The sequence below is a fragment of the Topomyia yanbarensis genome, chromosome 2, assembly GCF_030247195.1.
Source record: "Topomyia yanbarensis strain Yona2022 chromosome 2, ASM3024719v1, whole genome shotgun sequence".
Lineage (NCBI taxonomy): Eukaryota > Metazoa > Arthropoda > Insecta > Diptera > Culicidae > Topomyia > Topomyia yanbarensis.
The window spans coordinates 167,105,096-167,131,175 of NC_080671.1; the positions used below are offsets into that span (position 1 = coordinate 167,105,096).

General features: G+C 38.4%; 2 protein-coding genes across 5 annotated transcripts in view; both read left to right on the forward strand.

Annotated features, from left to right (window-relative positions):
* Positions 1 to 26,080, forward strand: part of LOC131682035 (ATP-binding cassette sub-family G member 1) — a 163,758-nt gene that overhangs the window by 89,990 nt on the left and 47,688 nt on the right. The window lies entirely within an intron of this gene.
* LOC131682036 (uncharacterized) lies at positions 3,295 to 5,235 on the forward strand. Of its 2 annotated transcripts, XM_058963207.1 has the most exons (4): positions 3,295 to 3,451; positions 3,516 to 3,645; positions 3,877 to 4,113; positions 4,180 to 5,235. In XM_058963207.1, the coding sequence occupies exons 1-4, from the start codon at positions 3,404 to 3,406 to the stop codon at positions 5,190 to 5,192; spliced, it is 1,428 nt and encodes a 475-aa protein (XP_058819190.1). In that variant the 5' UTR covers positions 3,295 to 3,403; the 3' UTR covers positions 5,193 to 5,235. The 2 variants fall into 2 exon arrangements, with proteins under 2 accessions (XP_058819190.1, XP_058819189.1); XM_058963206.1 differs by having other exon boundaries at positions 3,877 to 5,235.

A 26,080-nucleotide genomic window follows, 5' to 3' on the forward strand; every position in this document is an offset into this window, starting at 1 on the left:
GTTTTTAGTTATATAACTTATGAAATCCGCAATTATTAAAAACAAAGTGAATTTTTTAAAAGTTGGTTCATTTTTTTTACTTATTAGTTTTTTTAAGTATTAAGAATCATGTTAAAAAGATTGTGTAAAAATTTGGGAGTGCTTTTACAAAATAATTTGGGAGATATTACAATTATATACCTACTTAAAACAAGACAATTTTACACTAAACTACCAGTAATAGGCCTGTTATAACTGAAATATCACGTATAATACTTCGAGTTCCATTCTGAAATTTTAACACGTATTTGAACGCTAGGAGGTATACAGAAAATGAACTAAATTCCAGGACTTGTAGAGCCAGTTCCATCCAAATTGGTCAAAAAGTGACGAAATGAGAGCAAAAATAACCTGGCACAGTAAAGGATATACTGATCCTGAGAACCAATGATTTTTAAAAATGCAATAATCTAGATGAGTACGTAGTACCGTATTGAAAAGTTGCGACAGTCCATTATCACAGATTGTCTCAACAACTTCCAGAAGAAGTTTTGTTACTGTACAGTTTGTCGATAGAATGAAATCATTTCTATTTGATTTTCGTAAGTTATTTTTTTATGTTGTAACGACATTTAATTTGCAAGGGACTGGAAGGTGTGAAATATTTTTCAATTTTTTACGTTTTAACGACATTCAATTAGCTAGAGATTACTGGGTAGGGAAAGTTATGAAACTTAGAGCCATAGTACTCAAATGAGAGCAAGGATGTGAAGTAAACAGATCGGAAAACTAGAAGTGGCAGGGTCATTAGAACAGGCTTAATATCGTGCGGGCTTAATTTTTGCCTTCTGATAATGAGGGTCGAGCTTAGGCAGAATAACTACGAATCACCCGAGTTCACTATCATGTGTCCTGATAAAGGTAGACGTATCTATCTTTACCGTGCCGGTTGTCACGGTAAAGATAGATACGTCTACCTTTATCAGGAAACATGATAGTGAACTCTTAGCTTAGAATTTCCCGGCGACTTCAACCTTTTTTCTGCTATCTATCTGCTATCTGCTATAGGATATTTTCGAAATTTAAATGCAAATCATCTGAGCTGTATTTTTCGATATATTTCGGCAGATATCTCGAAAGTTCGCCCAAATAACCTCAGTATTGTGATATCCTATTTAAAACAAGCAAGTGACATTACTGACGTCAAGTATTTGATAAAGGACTACCGCAGCTACAGGCCCGCCCGCACAATTGAGATCGACGGCGCGGTCACCGGTACGAGTTTGACTAGCTCCGGCGAGCGAAGATTTTGAAAAACAAAAGCCCGGTATGGCAGGTGCGCAGTGAATCTTTAGAATGACTCTCAAATTAGGAATGCTGAAAAGCGTGCCTATTGTGAGGACAATCTATTAGCATGCCCCGCGTACAATCCATGCCCGGAAAATCTGAAACGTTCCCTTAAAACTCGTTCTAGTCACTCTACGCACCATTTTGCAACTGAAGAGAGCTACAAGGCCAAATATTAGGCTCCTTTGACTCAGGAAGAGTGTGTCTTTGACATCCTACTGTTACTGCACCTAAAACTATAGGCAGATGAGATTCCTTGAAAAGGCTAACATTTACCACTTAAGAGGGCGGTGTCTGGTGTAAAGTGCTCAAAACGAAAGTTATTTTGTGTAATGTTAAGATTTGTTTATACACTCATTGTGTACGAAAAAAACATATTTTCAGTCACGCAGAGCCACACATACGAGCGTTCTAAGAGTAGACTTCCTACCATTTCTACGTCGAGGAGCGCTGCGGCGAACACGATTACTCTTGATAAAATTGCTTGACACAAGAAATTCAATAAGATTTGTAAAACTTAGACTTGTAGTTATTTGATGAACCCAAAAATAAATAGAAAAAAAGTTCGAAACGGCTTCATGGAAACCGAAATATCTCAAATTTTACTGTAAAATTTGCTCACTTTTCTACAAAATAATAATTTTTTTATTCAGTTTTCTGTGGTTGGTTGACAGGCTACACATATTGTGCATTCTCATAAAAAAATCAAGTCAATTCGATGATTAGTTTTTGAGTTATCGCGTTCACCAATTTTAAAATGGTCGTCAAACGGTGAGATAACAGTCTTTACTAAAGGAATTAGAATTACAAGGAGTAAAAATAAAATATCTGATCAGAAATCAGTACTCGAAAACTAACTAAACAACTACATAATAAAATATTCTTTACAGGTTGCATCGCTTGCTTGGAGCGAATCCTAGACCTTATACCCTTCCAACCACCAACTCCGTGACACCTATGGCAGAGTCTGATGAATCGTCGGCCTTCCGAATCATTAGCCTTTTTCCGGGTAATAAAAATCTCTGTAGAAAAATCTTGAACACTGTGGGCGGGGTGTGGAATCCAACCCGGTTGTGCTGCGTACAATGCTGTGTACAAGACAATCAATCTTTGGTATAGCTTTGAGGAGTTGCTCTGCTTTACTTCCCTTGAATGTGGTGTATCCAATTTGTGTTTCCATGAAATTGAGGAAACGAGCGACAAGGTATGCAATACTTGCATTTTTTTTTTCAATTTGAAGCTATTGTATTCGAAATTTTTGGGTCGCGCAACCTAAACACGTGCGTTATTTATTTTTTATCCACGTTACACTTGAGAACAACACTATTTAGTGGTACCTAGCTATCTGTTGGGAATACAATACGTAGGCATTGTGCTATATTCCTCTCTAACGAGAAAATTGGATTAAAACACAAGCAGTGTTTCTAATTTTTGGATTAGTATAAATTTAACCCTAAAGTCAGTGCTTGAAACTAATTGGACGACATTTCTAAACTTATTAACTTTAATGTATTTAATGTTCCCGCTAATATTCAGCAAGATTCGGGCACGGAATAATACCATAATCCGATCTACTAAAATAGTACTCCTAGCAATTCCCATTGGACGAATTACTATCGACTGTCATCGTACCGCAACCCCTGCGATTGTTGTTCCTAGCCTGGAGATTATAACCTATTCATATTAGAAAAAATGCCATATTACCTTACGGAAGCTTAGTGTGGAACTGAACAATCCATCCATAGCAGTGAGTGACAAATCGATGACAGTAGCCGTTTGTCGATATGGCCGGTGGCCATGCAACGTGCGAGCAAACGCCACGACTGGATGATCTTATCGTAGCGAATGCCCTGAACGTGTGATAGGTACTTGACCGGTGTGCACAGCTTCCGGTACGGTGCCGGCAGCTATCAAGATGAAATATATTTGCATCGATGCATCATATAAATTTCACGGACGTATGATGGATGCGCTTAGTATGCCAAAATACTGTCGGCAGCTGGGCGTGATTGATTGTACACTGTAAAGGTTTGCAGTAGCGGAATTGTGTGAATATTTTTCACAACAGGAAGTGGGTATGAATCCAGTACTAGTTTTGGCTATTTGCTGTGCGGTGGCTAATAAAGTGAGTCATATTAAAATTAGGCACGTGTGGATTGTGTAATATCATATCATACATTTTGTTCTAGTTTTATTACGTACGAGCCCAGCCGAATATTTTCGAACAAGGCCTTAGTGTTTTGGCTGGAGCGGTTGCCAGGGGAAAGGAAATCATTGAGCATGGTGTCAATGTTAAATCCGAACGATCAGAAAGCTTTGGTTAGTATTGTTTAACCAATATATTCTCGTTGCCGTTAGAAATCGAAAGACACTACTTGCATCAATAGTTTTTACTCCTGAACGACGCGTGCGCCAGTCGTCGCAATGATCGACAATTATGCACAGAATAAGGTGCACATAGAATAACAGAACAATAATTGCCTTAAGTAGAGTGTTTTGATTTTCGACTGAAGCAAGAACAGCTTCGAAATAATTCAAAGTTTTTCTTAGATTTCTTTGGTTTAAAGCTTGGCACAAACAACGGCATCAACACAGGATTCGGGGATTCCGCGACGGAAAAATCTTTGAGTAGCGCTGAAGATGACTTGGTACGCAAGAAGCGTTCGTTAGGATTGCTCCGCCCAATCGGAATTCTTACGAACACAGCGGCTGGGGCTAACATTAATTTGGTGACGATCAATTCGGTCATTAACATAAACAACAACTACGGATCGGCTACGGAAGCAAGTACTACCGCTTCTTCGAAGCGTAAGAGACGTATAATATCTGAACACGATTCTCCGAAAATTTTAGAAACAATTGATGAAACAATTTCTTATTTTACCACTAAGAGTGAGCTCAAATTTGATGGTAATCTTAACGGAATTTCAGTTGATGAAACCCGTGGAGTGCGTTTAAATAGACTTCTCCTAAACAGGAATCCGCGGAACGATCATTTCATCCGTAACAGAAGATCACTTATTCAGCGCTCAGTTATGAATCCGAAATCGATTGAACAAATGAAGAAGTACAGTCTTGAACATAAACCAGGATTATCAACGTTCAAACAGTCAGTGCAGAAACTCGATTCCTATGATAACTTCGAAACTCTAACTCAAGCAGGCGAATCCCACTTCATCCGATCGAAACGATCGCCTCAGCAAACCACCACCGATGTAAGTGTACCGGAAGGTTCAACAGAACGACCGCGAGGTGGACCACGAAGGGATGGGCCACCTCCGGGTCCTGGTCGTCATGGGGGACCTCCGGGTGCCCACGGTAAGGGCAAACATCATGGTGGACCCTGTGGTTGTAGAGGACAGGATCCACCACCTCCACCTGGAGAAAACGATGGTGGTGAAGTCATAGAAGCTGAACTTGAGACGATGCAGAATGGTACCAAACAAAAGCGAGAAATAGCCGGTTCGGATTCAGCTGGACCAAATGGGACCGGTTTCGATTCGGGACGATCTTATAGTTCTGATTCGAGTGGCGATGACAGTGAAGAGAGTGCGTCCACGGAGGAATATATAAGCTCTGAAATGATTGAGGGGGACGGCGCAAGCAAAAAGAAACAACCGCGGAATAAACGATCACCCTGCGGTAAAGGTGGTCGGATGACATCTACCGCTATGCCCGATGATTTGCAGAGAACGAAAAGAGATGTTTCTCCGGAGGAGGGTGCAGAGAAAGCAAGTTCGTGGTTTTCATCAATTATAGATGTTATAGTGAACTCTGCTAAAAAACTGGCAGAAGTAACGAGGAAAGTTTTTGCTAGAGATAAGCCGGACCAGATGGAGGCTAACCCGGATGCAGAGACAATATAATGTTTTTCTTGTGTGTGTACCTAATTAGATACAGTTTAGCAAACGTGTGAAACTATTATTGTGATAAAGAAACTCCTCAGCTCTTTCCTAGTGTGTGATGTTTTCGGCATCATCATTAACACTCGATTGTTGCACATTTGGTTTCTTAAAAATATATATTAAGTGCAGGGAATCTTTTTAAGGTATGTTATGTTTCTCTTCATTTTGAAGTAGGAAACTGTACAACAATTTTGAAATTGTAGATTTTGTGAAAGAAGTTATTATCTGCGCCATGATTGGTCCGTACAATCCGATTACAGGCGAGCCAGCCTAGTTTCTGTTCGAAGCTCCACAGCTCTTTGACGGTGGATGTAAACAATTTTTGTTGGTTAGCTGGCCACTTTGGCTTCGAACGTAAACTGACCCAAGTACAAAACCGAGGGTCGTATGCGTGTGTGGCATTATTCGTGTGTTACACTCGTGCCGGCTGAACTAGCACGTCCTGTCGGCCGAACACATCGTTTGCTGAGAAAGGGTTACTACGCCGAGCGTGTCGGTTCCGGAGCACCCCTCTACCTGGCAGCAGTGATTAAATATTTTGCCGCCAAAATATTGGAGCTGGCAGTAAACGCTGCCCGTAGTAACAAGGGACCATTCATAAATTACGTTACGCAAAAATTACTCAAGATTGACTCGTCCCTCCCCCTATGCAACAAATTGTCACAAATTTCTCTATCCCCCTTCCTTATTACGTAACAAATACATTAAAAAAATTCTTCGGTGAAAACATGTTACATAACGTTCTAGCTTACTCCATCTCCGCCATTTGTCAAAACATGTCATAATTTGCCGTACCCTTCTCTCTCTAAAAGCGTTACGTAATTTATGAAAGGTCCTCAAGTAGAGCAGGATCATCCCCCGTCGTCCGGTGCTGGCCAGGGTTGTGTATTGCCTAATATCCAGGCCATTCTGCTGCCAAAGAAGACCGAATAGAAGGCGCCGAATTAAGTTTTTCTTTGTTGGCATGTGAAACGAAGCAGGGAAGAAAGTGACCCCAGGGCGACCATTGCATTGACATGAAGAGTTTTGATTAGATATTCCTTCTTTCTCCTACGTTGGCTTTCGGGTTGTGGTACCGGTACCGAAAATCTCGGGAATACCGACCCATTATTGGTACCGTAATACCAGTACTGAACAAAAGCCAGTACCGGTATTTTCTATACCAAATTAAAATTTTTATGAAAAATATGTAGACTCTATAGCGGGACCTGTCTCCAAATATCGGTCTGCAAGGTGGCTTTTAATTATATTTAATTATCTTCTAGATAAATCGCTAAGATTATGCCTTTGTGGGGGATTGAGGCAGGGCCATCATTATAATAATTCTAGAAGATATTACTAACTCCCGTTGTACTGAACGATATGTTTACATTCCACTATTTGGTCGAAATGAAATTTGAACTATCTTTCACTGAATTTCAAAGCATTCACAGCTAGCGATATTCTGATTGGTTCGCGCGTTTGCGTTTGTGCGTAAATCTTTATTTGTAAAAGAACGAACATTGTTTTAGTAGCTAACAATTTTACAGTTGGCGAACTGCTTCAAATGGAGCGATTCGTATTTTTTGGTGATCGGAAAAATCAGCAAAGCTCCATAGTTTCCATGACATTAGGAGCCTTGGTCTGCGTAAAAGTCGAAACCAATTTACAGTAAAGCGACAATGCCGAGAGAAAATGCGACCAACGTACACGGATTTACATTCACGCTTCGATTTACTGTTGATAATAGGGTTTCCCTCATTTACCATCTGTTGAAGTCGACGAATTGTTATTCAATTCAAAGTGACCAAGATATCGAAATAAAAGAAGGTGCCGCATTCGAAAAATACCTTCTGCTGCAATGAGACATCAGTTTGAGCATTGAAATTCACTTAAAAGCGTTTCTCGAATCTTTTGAAAAAAATATTCGGGTACCGGTACTTTACTGGTACTACCGGTACTGGGAGCTTCAGTTCTATCGGGGGGTCTAAAACAATATTTTTGTTTTTAATATTTTGATGAATAGTTTTGAAGATTGCGTTTCAATGAATAGCTCTTAGAAGATATCTCACTACCTCCGAAGACACTAATGACTGACAATTATCCAATTTCGCGTTAATTCAAATTTTAAATTTAAATAATATTTTTACTAGGGATATTGTTTGTCTCTGGTGGAACAATATTACCAAAACATATCAATATCACTGATGTACTCACTATACGGAATCAGGAATCAGGAATCAGTAGCGTCTGGCTCAAATGGCACGTTCCCCATGTTGATCGGAGATTTGTGCCTTGCCAAGAATCGTCTTTTCATCATTTTCCTGATGGGAAGGATTGGGGAAGTGGTAAGGTTAGGGGTAAGGAAAACAACGACACAGAACAATTAAAACAGAGCATTCTGCACCCCCGGAGTGATGCTAACGATCTGCAGGTGCTACAACAGCAGGAATAAAACTTCCAACCCCCGGAGGGATTTAGAACCTCTACTCAAACAGTGAGCGGATATATCAACACCCCCGAGGGGATATTGAGATAACAGAACGACAACACCCCCGAAGAGATATTGTCATTCAAATACGGCTAAAAAACTATAGCTCTTTACCACACTGGGTTAGGAACAAAAGCATATCCTTAAATTTCAGCTCTCTGTACATAGGTTCATCTATGTATGGAGAACCAAAAAAAACCGGATGCGCAATTGCATTAATACAGGGCAATTGCATATCAAATGATATGATGTTCCGTAATCGGATTCACAAAGATCACATGAATAATACTCAGCGCGCTGAATAGTAGCCATGTGATAATTGAGTTTGCAATGTCCAGTCAGTGCCCTGACCAGAATACTGCAGTTGTGCTTGGAAAAATGCAACGAATTTCTTGACATTTTCGAACTCACATCCGGCAGAAAAGCCTTTGTTTGAACGCAAGTTTGCAAGCTACGCCAATGGTTGGCATGTTCGAATGCAGCCCAAGAGCGAATCTTGTGCTTTATCCAACTTATTGACAGTGGTAGAACTGGTTCTGGACCAACGAAATCAGTCGCAGCGCCAGCTCTAGCCAATTCGTCCGCCCATTCATTTCCAGTAATACCGGAATGACCGGGTACCCATAGAAGGTAGATAGCATTTGAAATGCTAAGTTCTTCGATTTGAGTTCGACATGCGATTACTAATTTCGATCTCGAATCTGCCGAACTAAGTGCTTTCAGGGCAGCCTGACTGTCAGAGCAAAAATAGATTTTTTTTACCGCAAATTCCCTGTTGAAGTGCGGATTGTACGCCACACAGAATCGCAAAGACTTCTGCTTGGAATACGGTACAGTATCTACCAAGCGAATGAGATTGGTTTAATCTCATCTCATGACAATAGACACCAGCACCAGCTCGGCCCTCCAACAAAGAACCGTCCGTATAACAAACTACGTATTCTTCAAGTTGTCGCTCCATCCAGCCAGACAGCCATTTCTGACGAAGAGGAATTCTCACATTGAAAGTTTTAGAAGGATAACTACATGTGAGTGTAAGGTCACTGTAAGCAAGTGTATATTTATCCCAAGTAACCATTTGGGGCCACAGTCTTGTGTGGCTAGTTACACGATCTATTGGGTTACTGATCCAGAGCCCAGTAACCTTAAGACGGTATGCACAAGAAAGTGCTTCTTGTTTCAGAAACACATGTAGTGGTTTTATGTTCAAGAGTGCCTCGAGAGCAGCAGTAGGTGTTGTCGAGAACGCACCAGTCATCGCCATCAAGACCATCCTCTGAAGATGGTTTAACTTTGATTGGATTGTCATGACTTCTCCCTTCTGCCACCAAACAAGGCACCCGTATGCCAGTATTGGTCTAACAATTGTTGTGTAGATCCACTGAATGTACTTGGGTCTGAGTCCCCAAGATTTGCCGAAAGCCCGTCTACATTGGCCAAAGGCCATGCAAGCTTTCTTGATCCTGAAATCGATGTGAGCTGTCCAATTAAGTTTTGAGTCGAGAATTACCCCCAACGTACTTAACCTGATCTTCGACAATAATTTCAGAGTCAAAAAACTGCAATGGACGAGCTCTGATTGTAATCCTTCGTTGCGTGAAAAGCACCATTGAGGTTTTATTTGGATTAACTGATAGTCCAACATGAAGACACCGCCGCTCAACAACACATAAGGCTTGTTGCATCAAATCAAAAGTGTGTTAATGCAAATACCGGTGATCATTATATGATAATCATCGGCGAAACCATACATCGGAAACCCAAGCTCATTTAGTTTTCTCAACAAGCTATCGGCGACAAGGTTCCATAGAAGTGGTGACAGCACACCACCTTGAGGACATCCGCAGACACTCAGTTTCCTCATCTCTACTTGTCTTAACGATGAGCACAGATTCGGTTGCTAAGCATTGCGTGTATCCAGTTCGTGATATATGAAGGTACTCCATGATCTCGTGCTGCTTCCAAAATGGGTTCGAAAGACACGTTGTCAAAAGCACCTTCAATTTCGAGAAAAACTCCTAAACTTGATTGCTTATGTGAAAAAGCTTTTTCAATGTTGTAGACAACATTGTGTAACAGGGTGATAGTAGACTTCCCCCGCTGATATGCATGTTGCATTGCATGCAGCGGGTGCTCGCCCAAGCTACCATCCCGAATGTAGTGGACGATTAAACGTTCCACTGATTTGAGAAGGAAGGAGGTCAGACTGATCGAACCTTTGCGAATGAATTTGACAGTTATTTCCATAACTGACATACTTCAAACCCGCCGGATGCCACGCGGCCTTTAGGCTGGTTTTGTCCGGAGAAAGATAATAGAGTTATCAACCTCCTAGTGGACCACAGCCAGTTACTGGGGAGTTCGCCCGGCTCTTCCCAGGCTCCGTTCGCCATTGAGAATATTTTAAACCCCCTCAACAATTTTACCCATAGCACGGGTCGCATGACACTATGGAATTGGGGTTCCCTGTTTGGTGTTACCACCGGAACAGGTAGTCCGTAGTGTAATTCTTAGCCGGTTGAAACAACCACTACCGACACTACACGGCTTATCTAGGCTGTTCTGAGAAAGAAGCTGACATTTATGGACAGCTCCCATAGATGGCCGAACAGCCGACAATTATCCAATTTCGCGTTAATTCAAATTTTAAATTTAAATAATATTTTTACTAGGGATATTGTTTGTCTCTGGTGGAACAATATTACCAAAAACATATCAATATCACTGATGTACTCACTATACGGAAACTTGCTTCTCTATTAAACGAGACAAGTTTTGAACTGTTCTTCCTAAGGGTCAAGAACTTGACTGTTTTAGAAAAACAAATATCTATGTTTATATAATATGGATACTATTATTCATTTGTTCGTCGATCTAGGAAACTAACTTTTTTCGAACGAACGAACGAAAGTTAAATTTTTAGTTTGTGATGTATTTGTGTTCGGTGAATTCAATTAGTTATGTGTATGTATTGTTTAATATTTAAATTTAGAGAACTTTTTTCACAAACGAGCATCCCTTTGATCGAGAAGTCATTTGTATATATATTTGTATAGTGTATATCGACTTCAATGATTACAGTGTTTGTTAGCACATATTTTATTAGGACATGGGCATAATATTTGTTTCCTACTTTCTAATGTCTGCTTCCTACTTCGATCGTAAGTGAGATAAAACTATCTTTGTGAATAAACCTTCCGAAATTGGTTGAAATTTTGAATAACTTCTCTTAGGATTTGCGATCAATGAACTAAAATATTATTATAATTTACCTTGATAATACTCCTATATAAAAAACTTTATAAACTTTTCATCGATCTATGTGAAAAGACTTAAGCAGATAATTTTTAGGAGTTCTTCAAATCCGCGAAAAAATATCCTTATGTTTATATTTTATGTTATTAGTGTTTTTTTGCTCGGGATTCTTTTCCTATCCTTTTCTTATTCAAAATTATATCATTTTCGGATATCATAGACCATTTTACCTTTACTTGGTGTATTTAGATTCCTTGTTTCGCCAATTAATCAAATCGAAATACTTGATAAAGTGCACTGTAAAATTTCCACTCTCCCATATTTCCAATAATAGAATTGCTACTTTGAACAAATACACAATCCCTAAAAACATGTTAACACCCTGCTGCTTTCAAACATTTTCTCTCTTACTACAAAACATAACATGAAATGATTATGCGGAGAACAAAACGTTCAAAGAATCCATAGAACAGAATTTTTAATTTGACGTCAGTTACATAGGAACCCCGAGCAAAAATATATTTCCAAGAAAAATAAATTGAAGGAAACGCTTTGTTTTGCGAATTTCAAGATACCTAATTACTAACGCGAAACTGGCTAAATGGTGTCTTCGAAGGTTTTCATTGACGTTAAAAGTCCGTCCCTCTGACAGTGTGTGTTCACTGATTTAACCTCCTAAAATATCTGTTTTGAGCTACAAATTGAAAAATTACCTATAAAATTGATAATCAAAATGTAAAAAAATAAATGTTCTAGATCCCCCGATAGAACATTTCAAAGTTATGCTCAGATGAAAGAGGAGCATCTAAGCTTTCGATTAGTGAGTAATTAAGCGATACTGATTTTTTTGTCTAAATATTTTCTACCAGAGACACCGTGAGCATATTGTAACAAATGGGAATAGGAGAGCAGGGATGGAATGCACCTCAGAGCAAATAAAGAGAAGAATGAAAAACGCTCTTTGCACTTTCCATGCGAAGCGATCCACCGCTCTTTTCTTTCACAATAAACCTCTTCACTTCGATGTGTTTTGCTTCCAGGTGTGCAAAGAGTAGAAATAAGGAGGCTCTTTAGTGTGCATCTTGGTCCCACACGCACGAAAGCAGGGAAGGCGACCAAAAACAATTTAATAACGTTCTTCCGATTAAACTTTATATGAATAGTAGGTTGATTCGCCTTCCTCTCAGTGCCACAAAAAAGTGGCTCTTCAAGGTGACTCTTTATGCGAAATTGTGCATCTCTTGGTGCACAGCTCTTTCTTTTTGTGCGGGTGATCTGCACATCGCTGTGTTTTTGTGCTGCTCTATGTTTAATCGGTGTATTTCGCTCTTTGTGCACATTGTGTGACCAAATAACAAGCATGTCGGAGAGTATGCTATAATATGACGTATCATATTTTTGATGGACTACATCACAGACAAACAGACGTAACACGAGATGAATGCTCATCGCCCACAGAAAAAACGGTCGGTTATAATTATAAAAAATGCGCCATCTCACCGAGCGTGGCACTTGTGAAGCAATTTTGACACATAACCATAATGCATCACTTCGTTACCGCAAACACCCGAAAACCAAGATGAAGGGAAAGAAAGGTGGGAACATTCGTCACTTTTGAGTGTATTAGTTTTATACATGTCAATTTGAACATGGCGCCCGCGACCCTTAAAATAAGTAAACATAAAGATCCGAACGAGCTTCTTGATTCTTTGGCACACGATAAAAAGAAAGCAAAGGTCGATTTTCAGGACGGATCTTCCGGTTTGAACACTTAGGTACACTTTTTTATCTCAAAACTATCAATAAAAATAATTATGACTGAACCGAATTAAAACCTCTGGCCACAGAAAAGGACAGCCAACTTTTTAACAATAGTCTACATAGCTTTGTTCTTATAGTTAACAGTAAACGCCAGCCCGGAAAATAAAATAAAGAGTATCTGTTGTCTCCGGTGTTAGAAAAGAGCGACGGCAAAGAAGAGTAAATAAAGACAAAAGTCAATCATACGACCAATTAATGACAAGAATTGATTTCTTCTCAGCAAAAGAAAAACAATTTTGGCGTTCCTTTATTTCCCGTAACAATAAATGGTTGTGTTGGGTTTTAAAAATGCAGTCGTAGCTCTGCATTCTTAAAATTTTGCAATTGCAATCATTATGCCATGGAAAATTGAAGTATGTCAAGTGACATAGGCGATTTTTCTATTTCGTCAAATTTCAAACCTTTCATCTACTATCTTGCAGTTGACAAGCGGTGTGGGCATTGTTGCTAAGACTTTGGTTAAAAAATTTTTCCCATGGTTGCCAGAATCACGTTTTGTGCAATGTAGTTGTAGTTGTAGATGTAGTTAGTATACTGTGAGCGATGAATTTTTTAGAATTCTCTTCGAGCTGTTAAGTCTGTGACTATATAGTTTCTCGCCCTGAAACGAGTCGATAGGTTTGATAGATTAAAACTCATTCGCGAATTTTATCGCACGCTCTTGAAAAAGCTACATTTTTGATATCACCGTGGTCGTCTGTTGTACACAGCCCTTTCATTTTTTTTTATTAATTGTCAATTCACATTTCTGTGACTATATTACTATATTACTATATTACGCAGAAATTCGAAAGAATTAGGAAAATGTGTATGAAATTTACAGAGATAATCGTCTCTTATTTGATAGAAATAATTTCATCTTTACTATATAAATTACAAATAATTTGAGATATTTACCACCAAACTTCGGATATTGGGGAAAAAATAAAAACAAATAAATAAATAAATAAATAATATTGAAGTAGGTACAGTCGTTGCAAATATCGTCCTGGAGAAAATGTTCAAAATTTTTAAAGCATTTTTTTATTTTTTTTCTGGTTTCATTCCAAACGACTTAGTTGGAGATTCAATTTACAATTTAAAGCACAAGTTGGATGGGAAAAACTTATGTATATTCTACTTCATTGCGGCTATGTCTCTGACATTATCCACCATTTTGGACATTAATTGGAAGAATGTGCATTTTATCGCTTATGAGGAACTTCACTCTGCTGAGGTTGAGCTGATGGAAGATGACTACGATACCGCTGTTTTGAAATCTTGATCAGCGTTGCAAAGCCAACGGGATCCCATTCCAGTTAGTTATTTATCGACAGATGACTAAACAAGTCAGTAACCTTCTGGACTGGATGGCTCCGTGACCATCGGTGATGATTTTTCCGATTTTGATTTTGCAAGCATTCCAGTGTTGTTGTCTGGTTTCTCCTAATCCACAAACCTGGATGAACCGACTATCGACCTAGAAACTCATAGCATTCGCTTCTACTACCAGAATGTTCATGGTTTGAAATCGAAAGTTGACGAATTTTTTCTCGCATTTACTGACGCAGAGTTCGATGTTATCGTTCTGGTGGAGACATGGCAGGATGATTGAATAACCACTATTCAACTGTTCAGAGAAGACTTCAGCGCATATCAAGTCGATCGGAACTCGAAGAACAGTAATAGAAAAGTTTGAGGTGCTGTAATGGTCGCTGTCAAACGTTCATTGGATTCGAATTGATATGTTGATGAAATGTCTCAGCGTATCGAATAAGTGCACGTCCTCATACGTATGAGGCAACGGAAATTTTTTGTTTGCTCGTTTGATCTGCCGTGTGAGAAGTCCCATGATTCTGACCAGATTGCCGAGTATTTCAATTGCTTTGTCATAATTCGTGCTCTTACTAGCCCTAACAATGCAATGGTAGTCGTGCGACAATCAGACCAATTTAGTGTGGAAGCAATCTCATAACAACCGAGCATGAGTAGGGAAGTAGTCACACAAGAACTGTTACTAGATAGAATCGCTCGTAGCAACTTACAGCAAATAAACACCATCCATAATTACAATGGCGGCATATTAGATCTGGTGTTCGATAGTGAGGAGGCTTCGTGTACTATTACTGAAGAATTTTTGGTTGGGGCATTATCGCACGGAAAACTTGTTTTTGAACCACTCTATTATTCATACATTAAGAATCAAATAGTTTTCTATGATTCACCGATTATTGTATAAACATTTACGTATCTCTGGCACTACATTTGAGAGTGAAAAAAAGTTTTACCGCTCGATGCGTTTGCTGTAGTTCCCACGCGGTTACTGTAATTACTAATACCACGACGAACTCTATTTCGGAAGCATTCTTATAACTTGAGAATCTTAATCAACCCGATAACTAATTCATATTCTCAGTGGTTGTTGAAACAAAACACGATGGTAGATAAATAACTGGCCTTTATTTGTTTAGTTGTTGGTTAAATTCAGAAGATTAATCGAAACTCCTTTCTAATTTGTTTTTCAGGTAGGCAGCATATTCAGTTCCATTCGAACACATGAAGAAACACATTGGCCTGTAACAATCGAAAGGTATCATTGGAAATTCGTTCAAATTTCAAAGTGCACGCAGCTAGCGTTGCAGAAGATGCAATTGCCTTTATAAACATGTTATGAATAACTCATTAGCTGTTTTATATTCTACGAATACTGTAGAAAGCGTAATGTTTGCAATCACCCTAAGTGGTTTGCACAATTGTTGCACAGTAATCTAGAACACACAACTCGTTCAATTAAGAAGTTTGCACTTATCACAATCATGATGCGTTATATCTCAGAATTATCATAATGTCACCATGTTGAAAGCGCCAATTTGTAATGATTAAAAATCCAGTGACAAAGCTTATATAATTTAGTTTATATAAACATTTATAAATCACGTAACGCTTTTTGGGGGGAACAACAAAATGTGACGTGTTGTGACATATGGGGGAGGGGTAGTAATCTAGAACGTTACATCCCTAGTAACAATTGAGGTTTTAAGGTAGCTTTATAGCCACTCATAAAACTTAGATTGCACTTGTAGCGTGCTATAAAACTTCAATTGTTACTTGGGATAACACGTTTTTACCGAAGAAACATTTTTTTAACGAATTTGTTGCGTAATAGGGAAGGGAGAGGGGGATAAAGCAATTTGTGAAAATTTGTTACATGGTGGGAGGGATGAGTCAATGATGGACAATATTTACGATACGTAATTTATGAATGGTCGCTAAGATAGTACAACAGCGACGCACATAAATGACGCATATAAAACATTGTTATCTCGCAACGAATAACTTGGTTTTATTTTTTTCTGTACAATTTTCGAAATTTACTAAAGTTTAAAATTCTCACACTTTACACTCCAAGTGAATAAATCTCTGAGTTGAACGATTTTTTTTTGGTTAGTGACGAAATGTTGCAAGTAACTACCTACTCACTTTGCACTGCATAAATTCTAGCTACCGAACGACTGCTCTTACCGCGCGATCCAGCCGCGAAGGATTGCAGTGTGTTAAATTTGCACTCCCCATTATTCGTGCTTTTAAGTGTCAACCAACGGAAGCTCTACAGCATGGTTTCGCGCTACATTGAATTTACGTTCCTTCGACGATTTATCGATTTCTTGCATCAACACTTCTAATGCTACTGGGCTAATAGAAATGGTACCACTCCAGCGATTTATCGGTCATCAGTAAGCATTATTACACGCACGATTGAGTTTTTGTCGAAACGCCCAGAAGCCTCCGATGCTTACCTTACAGTGTGGCGCCTGTATTATTGGCTAGTGGTGTGGTTGTACGAGCAGTTTCATCATTGACATGGTAATTAGACTCCAAAGGGTTGATTTGCTTGTTTACTTCTACACCCACTCGTCGACAATGGTGGCACTCGGGTAGTCTTACATTGCGTACCTGTGTCAGCATCAGTGCATTCCACCCGGAAGAGATAAAGTAACACAGCTTGAACAAGGTTAGAATGCTGCGAACAAGATTAGAATGCTTGTGAGCTATGCTGATGAGCAGTCGATGAGAGTAGGTACTGATATCCCCACTTCCAATAGTGCTCTTGTAACCAAGAGGTGCCAAGTGATGTAAATTGCGTTGGCGGCAAGCTATAACAAGGTACTACAAGTGAAAGGCTCTTCTTCGTGTAACATTTTATGCAATTTTACAAGACCACTGCTGAGGAAAGAAGGCAGGATAAGGCCGTCGACTAGGTCGGTTCTTTGTGATTGTGTTAGGTTCGACCACAAGCGTCAGCAATGTATGCTAGTTTTGTGGTTAAATTGGATAAAAAATTCAAAAATAAATCGTAATAACCGTTTTGCATTTATGATATTCAGTAAGAGTGTTAAATTTTTCCAAGTATTTTTAACAGTGTGCTTGAATTGGACATTTATCTGAAATAGATATTTTTGACAAAAGTCGGCACGGCACTATGGCACTGCAATCGCGCGGAAATGTGGTAAAAGTGAAATATGACCTAGCTGGATGATAGGGTTTTGTTAGTATTTTATTTTTTTGTCAATCTGTTAAATCACATAAAGTGATAGATGCAACATGGCAGGACAAATCCACGTGAAATGCCTCGTGCATATAAACTTGTTAATAGTGCTATTGATGCATATATTCTATACGACCTCATAACTCGTGATATTTATGCTGTAACAGTCAATATGACTGTTGACATCATGAACAGGAAATATTCAGATTCATGAATCATTACCTTCTGATGATTTCAAAAGGTTACTGTGGCAGAAACGGGTTTCGTGGGAAACGAGTATACAGATAAGTGAAATCTACCTTTTTGATACATTAACGGTTTTTTCCCGTGACGGTGTCGATGGCTCCCACCCCGGACTGCCAAATGGAGGTCGAATCGATTCCCAAGGCTCTCCCCCGTCCCAAACAATATCCAGAGCTCTCGGCCGGTCCCTTTGTGGTCTTCTTTCGGCCCAAAACAAAATCCATGAATTTGTTACAGATTTCGAAAGACCTGACGGAAAAGTTCTCGGCTGTGACCGAAATAAAAAAAGGTCCGCGCAGACAGGCTCAGGGTCGTGTTGACTAACTCAAAGCAGACAAACTATGTTACTTGCTGCGAGCACTATACGAAGGACTATTATGTGTATATTCCAGCTGTAAAAGTACAGTCTGAAGGCGTTGTCACCGATGAGAGTTTGACATGCGAAGATCTGCTGCAGTACAGGGTTGGCCGTTTTAGAGACCCCTTACTTCAGCCAGTGAAAATGCTTGAGAGCAAGCGTTTGCACTCAGTAGTAGTTGCGGGGGATGGTTCAAAAACGTACCCCCAATCAAACTCTTATCTGGTGACCTTCGCTGGTACCGCTTTGCCAAATTACGTCCTCTTGCACAAGGTTCGCCTGCCTGTGCGTCCGTTTGTACCGTTGGTCATGAATTGCACAAAGTGTAAACAATTGGGTCACACAGCCACCCATTGTAGCAATATGGCCCGCTGTGGAAAATGCGATGAGAATCATGTGGATGGGCGCCTAGAAGAGGAGGAACATTTCCTCTCCTAAAGTTCCTTGTAAAGGCCAGAAGGTATCCCTTGACGGGGCTCCGAAAGTCACATCTATTGGAAGTGTTGCAACCAAACCGAAGCAAGTAGCTCCTGGTCTCGGAGGATTAAGCACAGAGAAGGAGTTCCCAGCACTTCCAGGAACATCAAGTGTTCCTTTGTTTCAGTTCGAGAATAATCACAGCACTGGAATTATCAAACTCTCGGACATAGTGGACTGTATAATAAAAACCGATTTAATCTACCTATCAGTGAGATGAGACATTTCTTACACATATCACTTGTATTATTCATTAGCTTGCCGATCACACGCTAAATTTACAAGCAACTAGATGTGAGATGTGCACGAAAAACGCTTCGAATAAACTGAATAAATTAAAGAAAAATTATAAAACAAAACAAAATTTAAAAGAAAAAAGTTATTCATAAAATGGATAGAATGATTAATATAAATCAAATTAATAAAATAAATCAAATTAGCTCAAATTAAAATTAGACGATATTAAAACGTAATGAAATTAAGAGAGTAAATTAAATTGTTTCAGGATAACAAGCTATCATACAATAACATAAAGGACTGGCTAAACCGAATTGATGAAATTAAGAAACTGAATAAAATATGTGAACTGGGAAAAACTAACCATTTAATAAAATGATTGAAATAAATACTATGAATAAAACCATAAAAAATTGGAATAATAAAATAAATAGGGTAAGGTGGGGCAAATCCAACCTAGTAAATGGTTTTGGCTGTAAAATGCCCATTTTACATCGGATGAAGTCATTTTATATACCAAATTAAAGGTTAGACTTCTGGACAACTTTCAATGTATAGTATTTTATTCCTATCTTGAGAAAACTTTGAGATACAAGTGTTTTACGAAAACGTTCATTTTTGCTGTTTTCAAAAATGGTGGGGTGGTTGATTTAGTATAGATACTACCCAAATTATATGCATTGATCATTGAAAATAAATCAATGAATGTTATGTTATTGAATTGTAGCATGGAGAAAATGGAATTCAATGTCAATCTTGGAATGTCAAAATCACGAGCAGTAGTACGTAAAGATATTCCCATTTTTCTCGGAGCAATTACCAGACGAATACTATATTCATCACGTTTTTGTATCTTTCGTTTGTAATTATGAACCATTGTGAAAAAAATAATAAAAAATTACAATAAAAATATATTCCAATTTTAAAAATAATCATTTTCTTAGCAAAAAAGCGGTCGGTTTCTTAGCGGTAAAATGCTGTCATACCACCGTTATAATTATTTTCGATTCTCTACACGACAACATTGATATTAGTTCGCGTAGTGCTTTCGATTTTCGATAACAGAGGGGGTCGGGTTTACCCAACGGTCGGATTTGCCCCACCTTACCCTAATATGAATTATATGGATTAAATTAACTCTTTCATACCTAATTATTTTGTCGTATATATAGGGTTCCAAAACCGTTTTTCTTAAAAGTGTTAGAGTAAAGAAACACGAAAAACCTGTTTTGATCAAGATAGATGCTCCTCTAGCAGTGTTAGAAGCTGCTGAATTTTTACATACTAATCCTTAATACACATCTCCTGCAAAGTTTTCAATAGCTCGTTTGGGCAGAAAAGGTAGCCGAAAGCAGTCCAAATTAATAAGATTTATCAGTTTTCAAAAATATTTGAAGAAAACGAAGATATATCAAAATATAATTTTTCACCGATAACTGGAAATGTCTCTGGCAGCACTGCTCTAGTGAAATCCAATCAAAGCAATTGCAATAACTTGAGTTCTGCGGATCTTTCTTGTAACTATTAGCGCTCAAATAAACGGTGATTGTCACAATTATTAGTTTTACCCAAAGTTATACTGCCCATGAACGCATATTTGTCCCGTTTTCTATCTTTATGGGACTGATTTGCGAGCATGGGCAGTAAAGTTATTTGAAAATGTTGTTCATAAATAACAGGATAAACAGAGAGTTAATAAAATCAAAAAAATGAATGGAATGAATAATATAAACAAAATAAAGAATTTTTATCGCAATAAAAATGGTTTCTGTCTTTTTATCATTTTTTTAATTTTGTTTGTTTTTAAGCAGTTAAATTATTAAAATGAAAAAATCAGCGATATTAAAAAGTAATAGAATTAATAGAAGAAATTATATTGTATCTAATTAATTTTCTAGATGAAATGAAAAAAGTGAATAACTGAACAAAATTAGTCAGATTATTAAAATGAATGAAAGTGTGAACCGGCAAAATATCAGAAAAAATATTAGAAAAAAGTGAATAAAATAAATTAAATGAATAATTTGAATAAGATACATAAGATAATAAACTGATCGGAATGCATACAAAAAATTAAATGAATACAATAGATAAAATTGGGTCACATAAACAAAATAAATAAAAACATTGCCAAATGCAAAAGATCTTTAAATGAAATGATCATATATTTATTATTAGTCAAATATTTAAAATGCAAAAAATAAACCAAACGAATATAATACATTAAAGGAATGAGTTGGAAAAAATGAGAATATATAATAATATTTTAAGAAAGTTATTGAAATGAACTAAATGAATAAAACGAATTTCACGAATTCCAAAACCATTGTTTCAGAATATTCTGAAATGTTTGCAAATCCCATTGCAAAGAGCACGTTTTCGTTCTTCTTTTCTTGACGGAATTTTTAGGTTTATCTGGTGTTTCTACCTTATTGATGGTCCTTAATTAGTCATCAGAAATTCTAGAAATCAGGAATTTGTTTTGGAATTAAAAGATATCTTTTTGGTTACAGACATCTGAAAAATGATTTTGTATAGAATGGAATTTTTAGGTCCAGTATTTTAACGCGTAATTAGTAATAGTAAACTGAGAAAAGGCCACCTGTAAATAGTATTCATTCGCATTGAAATATCTAGAAAAGAGTGTCAAGTGTCCAGGCTATGTTGGCAATTATATTATTGTCGATGGCATAAAACTCGTACATGCAGTCGATTACAATGCAGTCTTTTTCCACCCATCCTTATTACTTGCGAATTGTTTCGTTCGGAACTCTCGTTCTGGAGATATGGGTTAATGAGTCCTATACAAAGCAATACCATTGCAAAGAAATGGTTCAAACTACCATAATAAGTATTTGAATTAATCGAAAAGCCAGTTAGTATTGAAAGTGCCCCTGGACTGCTTTGAGACACGAACATTCTTGAAATTACAAGTCGTATTTTTTCGCAAATAAATATGCTTTTAGTCACATTGATTATGAAAAATGTATATTGGGTTTTTCAGTACAACTCAGTGTCAGTTGTGAGGAATGGTAAATGATGGTTAGAGCTGTGACATTATTTTTGTTTATAGTGTGAAATTTTGATTCCTTACATCTTTATTTTCAATAATGCAACTGATAAATTTTCACTACAATTTTGTTATTCAAACATACAGTTGCTTTTGTTGATTCTACGAGTATAATATGAATATGAATTATATTAGAAATCTATTTTCTCACTACTAGGAGGATTACTTGATGTATTCATATACTAATCAACGTTTATCTCACGAGTGGACGCATTGCTCAATCCAACGGGTAAATACATCAACTCTGGACAATGAGTGTGGATGTAGCGTAGTTGGTAAATCGATTGCCTTGTACGCAGCGCACCTGGGTTCGAGTCCCGACCCCGCACATAGGGTTAGAAATTTTTCATAAGAGATTTTTCTAACCCGAAGAGGCGAATGTCCTCTATAATCGAAATAAAAAAACTCTGGACAAATTTGCACTTTGAAGTGAATTTACACATTATTTTGTCTTTGAAATGAACTGGCTAATTAATTTTTGAGAAATAGGTAATTGATTATTAAGTAAATTCACAAAATGTTTTCGGAATCAAAATCCTTGAATCACGCAGATGTGTTTGCATACCCTGATATTCAAAATCGGTTTAGTTTTGAACCTAAAAAACCAGTAAAGCAACACTCTGTATGGAACAATCTCATTTTTAGTTAGTGGAAATTGGTAAGCGAAGAATGAAAATACAAAATGTTTAATATCTCCGCTGCTCGTGAACGGATTTTGACAATCTATAGCTTGTTAGAAAGGTATTTTCATAAGCATTTTGTTTCTGTTTATGTTTATGTTTATGTTTCTGTTTATGGTTGCCTTGTTAGAATGTTATTTGCTTCAAACCAGCCATGTTTTGACAAAACTGCCAATATCTCAGAAAGTAAACAACATATCGAAAAACAAAAATAATAGTGTCAAATGGGAGCGTTAGGCCTTTCATTTGAAATTATTTACATTAAGATCGGCTCAGCCATTGCTGAGATAATTACATGATATTTTGTACATACATACATACACACATACACACACACATACAGACATTGTCTCAATTTGTCGAGCTGAGTCGATTGGTATATGAAACTCGGCCCTCCGGGCCTCGGAAAAAGTTTTCAAAGTTTGAGCGAATCCTATACATTTCTTTTGTAAGAAATGTAAAACTTTCAGTATAACTGATCTTATTACAAGTCTTATGTTAGCTTTTCTCCTTACAGTAAGAACATTTTGAAGCAGTTAACTGCTAAATGGCCCCTCCTTTTAGCGATTGTATCCTTCGATGGCTAACTCATCGAACGAGGTCACAGATTTGATCATTGTTTTACTGTGGAATTGCAGAAGTATCATCCCGAAAATCGATTCCTTCAAAATTTTAATAAATAGTTTGAGTTGCGATGTATTGGCATTATGTGAAATTTGGTCAACTTCAGATATAGATCCCAATTTTAATATTATTCGCCTGGATCGAGACACCCCCTATGGAGGAGTGCTTTTGGGGATCAAAAAGTGCTATTTTTTCTACAGAATTAACCTTCCCTCGATAACAGGTATTGAAGTTGTCGCGTTGTCAACCAAAGGCAAAAACCTTTGCATAGCTTCCATATATACTCCCCCAACACCGCGGTTGGGCACCGACGGCTACAAGACATCTTAGAATCCCTGCCAGCACCGCGACTAGTTTTAGGAGACTTTAACTCTCACGGTACAGCATGGGGTTGCCTCAATGATGATAACCGGTCTTCCTTAATTCACGATCTTTGCGATAACTTAAATTTGACAATTTAAACACGGGTGAAATGACACCTGTTCCTGTTCCTCCAGCGCGCCTGAGCGCCTTAGAATTATCCCTTTGCTCAACATCGCTGCGATTAAATCGCTCGTGGAAGATAATCCCTGATCCCCACGGTAGCGACCATCTGCCGATCGCAGTCTCAATCAATAACGGCTCAAGGCCATTGGAAACAATCAATATTTCGTATGACCTCACACGAAATATCGATTGGAAGAGCTATGCTGCCGCGATATCCGACAACATCGAATCTACTCAAGAACTTCCTCCGGAGGAAGAGTACAGCTTTTTGGCTGGCTTGATTCTCGACAGTGCGAATCAAGCTCAGATTAAGTCAGTACCCGGCGCGAACATACATAAACGTTCTCCCAATCCCTGGTGGGATAAAGAGTGCTCAGACGTGTACGCGGAGAAGGCCGCTGCGTATAAGACCTTCCGAAACGACGGGTTATATTCATTGGAATATTCAAACCGTTGGATATTCGATTTCGCCAAGAAGGTTTGTCCGGATTACGCCCCGGCACAGACGATCTACCGCGCCGCGTCTTCTCACGATAGCGCGAACGAAACACCTTTTTCAATGGTGGAGTTCTACCTTGCTCTCTTGCCGTGTAACAATAAAGCTCCAGGGCCAGACAGAATAAAATTCAACTTGTTGAAGAATCTGCCAGACTCTGCCAAGAGACGCTTGTTGAACTTATTTAATAAGTTTCTTGGGGCTAACATATGTCCATATTGTCCCACACGATTGGAGGCAAGTAAAGGTCATCGCCATCCAAAAACCAGGAAAACCAGCCTCCGGCCATCGTATCGACCGATCGCAATGCTATTCTGTATCCGGAAGTTGCTCGAGAAAATGATCCTATCCCGCCTCGACAATTGGGTCGAAGCAAATGGCTTACTGTCAGATACACAATTTGGCTTTCGCAAAGGCAAAGGGACGAACGATTGTCTTGCGTTGCTCTCAACCGAAATTCAAATGACCTATGCTAGCAAAGAGTAGATGGCATCAGTGTTCCTAGATATTAAAGGGGCTTTTGATTCAGTTTCGATCAACATTCTTTCAGAGAAGCTGCACCAGCATGGTCTTTCAGCGACTTGAAACAACTTTTTACTAAACTTTTTGGCGGAAAAGCACATGCATTTTTCGCATGGTGACTTATCGACATCACGATTTAGCTACATGGGCCTTCCCCAGGGCTTATGTCTAAGCCCCCTGTTATACAATTTCTACGTCAACGACATTGATGAATGTCTTGACAATTCCTGCACGTTACGGCAACTTGCAGACGATGGCGTGGTTTCTGTAACGGGATCCAAAGCTGTTGATCTACAAGGACCATTACAGAATACCTTGGACAATTTGTCTGCTTGGGCTATTAATCTGGGTATCGAATTCTCCACGGAGAAAACTGAGTTAGTTGCATTTTCTAGGAAGCGTGAACCAACACAACTACAGCTTCTATTAATGGGTCAAACCATCGCTCAGGTCTTCACAGTAAAATATCTAGGGGTCGGGTTCGACTCGAACGGTACTTAGGGATGCCATATTCGGTATCTGAAACAGAAATGCCAACAAAGGATCAACTTTCTTCGTACAATAACCGGAACATGGTGGGGTGCCCACCCAGGAGACCTAATTATGTTGTATCAAACAACGATACTGTCGACGAACTGAGTCGAATGGTATAAGATACTAGGCCCTCTGGGCCTCTGCTAAAAAGTCGAAGTTCCGAGCGATTGTATAATCTTTTTATATAAGAAATGCAAAAACAAATAAAAGAACTTGTTCTGGTTCAGATGTGCTGAGATTGTATAAATGCGATTTGGTCATAGCTCGCATGGCCCAATCTTCACTATTGCGCACATGTGTAGATTTGTTGTTTGGACCAATTTATTCAGTTCCGAGAAAATTTTCTTTCTATTGCATCATTCAGTTGCGATAAAAACTTTGATAAGTGAGCCTTGAAGTGCTGATGCTGATGCTAACTTACTATCTCATTCAACTTTGCAACACGCTATGTATCCGGGTTACGTCCATTGCATAACTCGGATACGTAGGTTCCAAAGTTTGTAAAATTAATTTAAGCTTTAAATATTGATACATATACATTCCTTTAGCATCGATGGAGTTCTCTGCATCTCACAATTTAGATTTTTTCAGATGAAATCTCGAGAAGAATATATCTGCGGAAATGCAGCAGAACGATTGACATTAACCATTTGCACTCTCACGTAAGGGGAACTAGGGACAGTATCGACACTTTCAATCGAAGTTATCTCAGAAAGTTTAAAACATTTTTTTCTTTTTTATTTCGACTATACGTAGTTATATTTTCTTTTATACATTTTAACGACTTTTAATTAGCTAGAAATTACTGGGTAGGGAAAGTTATGAAACTTAGAGCCATAGTACTCAAGTGAGAGCAAGGATGTGAAGTATACAGATCGGTAAACTAGAAACTACTGGTAGGGTCATTAGAACGGGCCTAATACCTTACGGGTTCAACTTTTGTCTTCTGTTGATGGGGGTCGAGCTTAGGTAGCATAACTACGAATCACTCAAGTCCATCAACATGCCTCCTGGTAAAGACAGACTTGTCCTTCTTTGCCGCGAGAAAAGA